The following is a 7589-nucleotide window of genomic DNA, read 5'->3' on the forward strand; positions in this document are numbered from 1 at the left end:
GCGGTGAACTGCTGAATTAAACAAGTTATAATTTTAAACTAGTTAAGACAAAAGTGATGAAATCATCATTATACAAATTATTTACAGTGGGATCCACTCGTATCGATTTCGAAAAGTATAAACTCTACTGCTCTGTGTGTCACTTATAAATTTACTACATGTCCCAAATCCGTGTCAGCACGGATCCAATATATATTATTTTTTATTTTAATTTATATGATATAAATAAAATTAAATAATTAACTATATTCTTAATATATTTATAGATTTTTTAAACTGTTAGCTATTATAATCTATAATATTTTTTCGATATTATAATTTTTTATTTTAAGTTGTTAATTATTGTAATTTATAATACTTTTTCAACCTTGTAATCAACTATTTTAAATTGTTTGCTATTGTAATTTATTTGTTCAAAGTTTTATGATATTGATAGTCAATTTAGATTTTAAAAGTAATTTAAGTTTTTAATTATTTATGATTTATAATATTTTTTTTCTATTTCAATTTAAGCGACACTAATATAATTTCGACAGTCAATCAATCATCACAATTGAAATAACAAAACCAACACGTCTTGAATGACTCATAATAATTAATTAGAAGTGATATAGTAAAATTACTATAAAAAAATACTTGTGCAAAATTTTTAAGTGGGTCTCATATAAAATGTCAAATTAATTGAAAACATCAATAGTTAATTTATCATTTTATATTTACTTTACCTTTTTTTTTATTAAATATTATTAATTTTTTAATACTTAAATGACTTATAACAATTACTTAGGGGTGATATAGTAAAATTACGATTGAAGCAGCTGAAGCGGATAGTAAAATTACGATTGAGGCAGTAGAAGCGGACATGACATAAATTTCTATTTTATGTAAATCACAAGGCAAGAAGGCAGCCAGAAGCAGGCATGTCGACCGTCAGCTACCTGCTTCCAGCAGCTGCCACTCGCGCTTTTATACAGTAAGAATATTCCTTCAGTTGAATTAATTTCAATTTAAATAATACAATTTAATCAGACTCAAAATTTAAAATAAAAATAATTTAAAAATTTAGTATTTTAGCTATGTTATAATATTCATATGATTATAAAGTATTGAAATTTATATTATTTAAGGTATTATAATAGTTGTGATTATAAAAATTTGTGAAATAAAAGTTATTTGTGATTATAATGTTAAAAACACACAGATGAAATATCACGATTTTATCAATTTCATATCTGAATTATCGGTTATTTATGTTTTCTATCTGAACTAGCACCAATTATGTATCAAAACACAATCTGAAGCTGACTAGATTAAGGGTTTGAATACAATCATTAATTTTGCCCATAAAATTTCATTCACACAACATATGACTCATTAATTTTGAGAGTCATTTAATAGATAGTTGGCTCTAGTTTAAGTAAGAAACATGAACACCTAATAATTTATGTAGAGATTAATAAAACAAATATTTCAATTGTATTTTTGACTATTATCTTATTTTTTAAAAAATTTTAAATTTGCTTTAATTACCTCTGTGGAGTGTTATTTGACATTTTTAAAAATCAAAAAAAGAGTGCACATATTGGTGGAATTCGGATTTAAAAATTTTGAATTCTGAATTATAGTTTCTTCAAAAATATTGAATATTGAATTAATAATTTTGCCTAACGATGAGTTTCTAATATATGTACATAATTTGAACTAAAGTTAGCTAGTGGGTCAATAGAACCTGTATATCATATTCTAGCCTCGTCCTTAAGTGTACACCACACATTATCAAATATTAGTTGAGGTGTGTTTCAATAAGTAGTTGATAGTAAGACCGATAGGAAATGCAAAACCGACAGGAAATGCAAACACCTAATAGACTTTATTTTAGAAAGGAAGAAGTAAACGCTAGATTGTTTATGAATAAACTCACACAATGTGATACTTCACTTGTATTTTGATCATTATCTCCAATTAAAATTAAAATAATAATCTTTTATTAATTTATAAAGATATCATCGGACAAAAATTGAAGAGTCAAAAATATATTTAAAATATCATGTATATAGGCTTTCTATTTCAACTATCATCGATTATTTATTAAAACATATTTTAATTATTAATTGTTCATTTTTCTTACTATAAATATTATCATCATTTAAGTAAGAAAAGTGATCAATTAATAATTAAAATATGTTTGATAAATAATCAGTAGAAATTTATAAAACTAATGATTTTAATATAAAATTAACAAAATAAGATATTTTAGGTGTGTTTTCCCTGGATAGATCATAAATGTATTTTGTATCCACTTATTTTAGAAAAGAAATTTTTTACTTCCTCAGTCTCTATTTGATCGTGTACGAAATTTAAAAAATAAGTATTTTTTGTAAAATTTACAAAATTATCCCTTTAAAAGTTATTTTAGTATTTACTTACTTTTTAATTGTCTTTTCTTATTAATTGGAATTCAATAAAAAAATAAAAATGATGCCACTAAATAGATGGGATCGAATTCTTGCTGCTGCACCAATTTGATAAAAAGGTTAAATAAAATGTCACTAAATAATTACCAAATAAAAAAATATAATATTATTTTTTATATAAAATAAAAAAAAAATAACGACACGTAAAATGAAATAGAAGTGGTACTTTCTTTTCAAAAAAAAAAAAAAAAGTTAAAAGTCGAGCCAATTAAAGTAAGTAGGAAGTAAAGAAGCTTGAGAGGGGGCAGCTTAGTTAAATGGTCTTTGTCTATTAGCAGAAGTGTCGGTGTCGGTGTGTCTTCAACTGTATACTTCCCACCAAGATTCCAGCTCGTATAAACATACATACATTATTGCCACTACCTCACTCTCTCTCACCCACTTTCCTCTCCCTTTAATTTGTATGTCCCTCCCTTGATCACTATTCAATCTTGAGCAGCAGCAAATCATCATTTAGTTGAAGAAAATATATTGAACATTATGTTCGGGAGGGATCCATGGGGAGGAGCACTAGAGATAAATGCAACAGATTCAGCAACAGATGATGATAGGAGCAGGAACTTACAAGATTTTGATAAAGCAGCTTTATCAAGAAATCTTGATGAAACACAACAAAGTTGGTTATTAGGTCCAACTGAACAAAAAAAGAAGAAGTATGTGGATCTTGGATGTATTATTGTTAGTAGAAAAGTGTTCAAGTGGACTGTGGGAAGTATTATTGCTGCTGCTCTTATAGCTGGATTTGTTACTCTTATTGTTAAAACTGTGCCTAAACACAAACACCATAATCCACCACCAGATAATTATACTTTGGCTCTTCGTAAGGCACTTATGTTCTTCAATGAACAGCGCTGTAAGTTTAATTTCCTCTTGTCAACTTTTCAATTTAATGGCTTTAGTTTCCTTTGCTTATGCTTGATTGAGATTCTAATTTGAATGATTTATTAGCTTAAGCATTGTGTGATCTTGTTGGCACATGATTCTAAATCTTGAATAATTTGAAGATCAATTTTATCTTATGAAGAATATACTCCCTTGGTTTCATTTTATATTGGCCCCTATACCAAAAATTAAATATTTCATTTTAGTTGTCCATTTAATCAAATCGAGATAGTTTTATTACTCCCTTAGTTTTAATTTATTTGGTCTATTTTGACTTGCCGGGTCTATCGGAAACAGTCTCTCTACTTCTCCTGAAGTAGTGGTATGGTCTGCGTACACTCTATCCTCCCCAGACTCCACTAGGTGGGAATACACTGGTATGTTGTTGTTGTTGTTGGTCTATTTTGACTTGACATGAAGTTAAAAGAAACTTTTGAATCTTGTGCTATTAAATTAAAGACATTGACAAATTTATCAAAATGTCTTTTAATTTTGTGGTTTTAAACATGTCTTATAGAAAGTTAAAATTAAAGAGTTACTAAAAAAAAAGGATAGGATCATTCTGTATGTCGAACAAATTGAAATGGATGTTAATGTTAAATAGCTAATAAAGTAACAATAGTCAAATTTAGGATTCTAAAACATCATTAATAAAGTTAGTTTAGTAAAATATACCTCTAATTAAAATTATCTAATCATTAATGAAGTTAACCCCAAAGTTTTTTATGAGTGTCCAGTCAACAAAGGCCAAACGGAGGGAGTAATATTCTTTTCTTGCTATATTGTTCTCAATACTTGTAATCAAATGCCTTCACTAGAAAACTAAGATCACAAGATTGCAGGTTCGCCTTAAACAAATTTAGTGGATTTTAGTGTTGTCTATTTATTGATGTTCAACAGCTGGATTTTGGGTGAGATTTGTTGTTATTTGTTGAGTTAGTGATTTAATTGTGTGTTTCTTTTGACAGCTGGGAAACTTCCTAAGCACAACAATGTATCATGGAGGGGGAATTCAGGTCTGCAGGATGGGAAGTCGGATGATTCAACTTTGTTTAAGAATTTGGTTGGAGGATATTATGATGCAGGAGATGCAATAAAGTTTAACTTCCCTCAATCTTTTGCTCTCACTATGTTAAGTTGGAGTGTGATCGAGTATCCTGCAAAATATGAAGCTGCTGGAGAGCTCAGTCACGTCAAAGATATTATTAAGTGGGGGACTGATTACCTCTTGAAAACCTTCAATTCCTCTGCAGATACCATTGATCGAATTGTTGCACAAGTAAAGTTCATTCATTCACCATTTTCAATTACTATAATTGTTCTGTTTTCAGCAATCATCATATCATGAATGTTTTATCATTTTGCTACTGACAAATTTATGCATGATCCTGATCTCGTGATTGGCATTTTGAAGTATATCCTGTTGACATCACTGATTGCATTGTTTTGTTTCTCTCAATCTTGGAGAAAATGACCATACATATTTGGACTGCTTGATCTCATACAGGGATTTATGCTCTGTATTGTAGGTGGGGAAAGGGGATACTTCAGGAGGGCCAGATCCCAATGATCACTATTGTTGGGTGCGTCCAGAAGACATTGATTATCCACGGCCTGTAACTGAATGTCACAGTTGCTCGGATCTTGCTGCCGAGATGGCTGCTGCTCTGGCTTCTGCCTCGATTGTCTTTAAGGATAACAAGGTCTACTCACAAAAGCTTGTCCATGGTGCTAGAACTCTCTTCAAGTTTGCCAGGGAACAGCGTGGCAGATACAGTAGTGGAAATGAAGCTGCAATTTTCTACAATTCTACTAGTTATTGGGATGAGTTTGTGTGGGGTGCATCCTGGCTGTATTACGCTACAGGAAATTCTTCATATCTTCAGCTTGCTACAACTCCTGGTCTCGCCAAACACGCTGGTGCTTTCTGGGGAGGTCCTGATTATGGTGTGCTCAGCTGGGATAATAAACTTACTGGGGCACAAGTAAGAAGATATGGCCTCTCTTTTCCTTTGCAAGATCTTTGAGTTTTTGCTGCAAGCAACATTTGTACTGAAGCAATGGTTTTCATTTGTATTTAGGTGCTTCTAAGCCGTCTGAGATTGTTTTTGAGCCCTGGATATCCTTATGAAGATATTTTGAGTACGTTTCATAACCAGACAAGCATAGTCATGTGCTCCTTCTTGCCATTCTTCACTTCTTTCAACCGCACGAAAGGTAAGCATCTTTTAATCTAGCATGTAAAAGGTTTTGCAGAGTTTGTGGAGAGTCAAATATAAATCGTTGGGCCTTTGCAGGAGGACTGATACAGTTAAATCATGGAAGGCCTCAGCCTCTTCAGTATGTGGTCAATGCTGCCTTCCTTGCTACCTTGTATAGTGACTATCTTGCAGCTGCTGACACCCCTGGATGGTATTGTGGACCTAATTTCTACTCCACTGATGTCCTACGTGGTTTTGCACAGACTCAGGTTAATGGAACTCCCTACTTGTATTTTTTTTTTTGTGGTTCTCTTTATCTCAGTTCTGCTAATAATTGTGTGAAATACTCCCACCATTTCAAAAAGTGTGTCCTGTTTTGAAATGGATGGAGTACTACGTATAAAAAATTTCTATGTGAAAAAATTATTCCAAAACTAAATTTGTCCAGTTCAGCCCATGGGTTGGATGAGATGGGATAGATTAATATAGATAACACATCCAGAATAATATAGTAAGTCCGCAAAGCAATCGAAACTATATGAGAGATATATGGGTGTGAGCATGTTCTTTTTTGATGAAGCATGCATTTTCTTAATAGCATCAAGAAGTTTCAAATAGGATGATTACAAAAGCGTGCAAAGCATATTATTATTAGCTAAATTTTGATGAATTTAAACCATTTCTGGCATTAACTCAGTTGTGCTTCTTTGACGTTTAGATCGACTACATCCTTGGCAAGAACCCCAGGAAAATGAGTTATGTTGTGGGCTTTGGCAATCACTATCCAAAACGTGTCCACCACCGAGGTGCATCAGTTCCTAAAAACAAGGTCAAGTATAATTGTAAAGGAGGATGGAAGTGGAGGGATTCATCTAAGCCTAATCCAAATACTCTTGTTGGAGCCATGGTTGCTGGACCAGACAAGAATGATGGCTTCCATGATGTTCGTACTAATTACAATTATACCGAGCCAACACTTGCTGGAAATGCCGGCTTGGTTGCATCCCTCGTAGCTCTATCCGGAGACAGAAGTGTTGGAATTGACAAGAACACGATATTCTCTGCAATACCACCTATGTTCCCTACTCCACCGCCTCCTCCAGCTGCTTGGAGACCATAATTTGTTGATTGTTACTTTTATCAACCCCCACCTTGTATTAATGTTTTCATAATGTGGTTGATATGGGATTCTGGCACCAAGAGGTTTGAAGCAATCCAAGAAATAGGATGAGCATCTCGAATGTACAAGCTTTGAGTTCAGCCTGGTCTAGAATCTAAATGTATAACTCCTTTTTGAAGAAGTGTCCAATGGCGTGTCTGTTATTGCAATGTATCAATATACACAGTTTGTATGTATGTAACAAACCAAACCAACAATATACTCATTGAAAACTGGAACATGAACAACCTCAATATTTGTTGGGTTTCAATAAATGTCTTACAGTTGAGTAAACTTTGTATTTTGTATTGCAGTGCGCATGGAGTAATGATATTGGACTAATGACAGATGTTGATCTAGTTACATTTGTGCTACTTGTGAACATCTAAGTTTTGACCAAATTTAAGATGTTACAGAACAATAAGAAGAAATAAAATAGGAAGGCAGAGAGAAACAATACTGAAAGCTATTTAGGAGTTTCAAAAAGGTTTTGTTTGGAAATTAAGTCTGAGTATGAAGAACATCACAGTTTCGAATTTGTGAACCTTGGACCTTGGACCTTGAGGTTAGCTATTGTTAACTCTGGAAATCATTACGTAGATCATAGTTGTTTATCATTACTAGATCATACTCCTTCCGTCCCATTTTACTCGTCCCAAATTTTATAATTTGATTTCTTATTTTACTTGTCATTTTTCATTCAGTGTCAAATTGGGACGAGTAAAATGGGACAGAGGGAGTAGTTGTTTCCTTCTTGTGCTTTGCAAAAAATAACACTCAACTTATCTTGTATGGTGATTATATGAGACCAGATTTCAATGTTATGAAGTTGTTCAGTTTTTTGATGTTTCCTTGTGCTCTGCAAAAAGTAAC

The 7589-nt window shown here is 32.2% G+C and overlaps 1 protein-coding gene across 1 annotated transcript; it reads left to right on the forward strand.

Annotated features, from left to right (window-relative positions):
* The first annotated feature begins 2714 nt into the window (after nucleotides 1–2714).
* On the forward strand, nucleotides 2715–7010 carry LOC107847541 (endoglucanase 25). The gene is made up of 6 exons (XM_016691853.2): nucleotides 2715–3327; nucleotides 4325–4635; nucleotides 4886–5341; nucleotides 5438–5573; nucleotides 5654–5826; nucleotides 6276–7010. Exons 1-6 carry the CDS (start codon nucleotides 2955–2957, stop codon nucleotides 6675–6677), a joined length of 1851 nt encoding a protein of 616 aa, XP_016547339.1. The 5' UTR covers nucleotides 2715–2954; the 3' UTR covers nucleotides 6678–7010.
* The last annotated feature ends 579 nt before the right edge of the window (nucleotides 7011–7589 follow it).

Source organism: Capsicum annuum, chromosome 11, assembly GCF_002878395.1.
Source record: "Capsicum annuum cultivar UCD-10X-F1 chromosome 11, UCD10Xv1.1, whole genome shotgun sequence".
NCBI lineage: Eukaryota > Viridiplantae > Streptophyta > Magnoliopsida > Solanales > Solanaceae > Capsicum > Capsicum annuum.

Coding starts and splice junctions, on each gene's coding strand:
- LOC107847541 (XM_016691853.2), top strand. CDS start 2,955: ATGTTCGGGAGGGATCCATGGGGAGGAGCACTAGAGATAAATGCAACA. Junction 4,636..4,885: donor TTGATCGAATTGTTGCACAA/GTAAAGTTCATT, acceptor TCTGTATTGTAG/GTGGGGAAAGGGGATACTTC. Junction 5,574..5,653: donor TTCTTTCAACCGCACGAAAG/GTAAGCATCTTT, acceptor GGGCCTTTGCAG/GAGGACTGATACAGTTAAAT.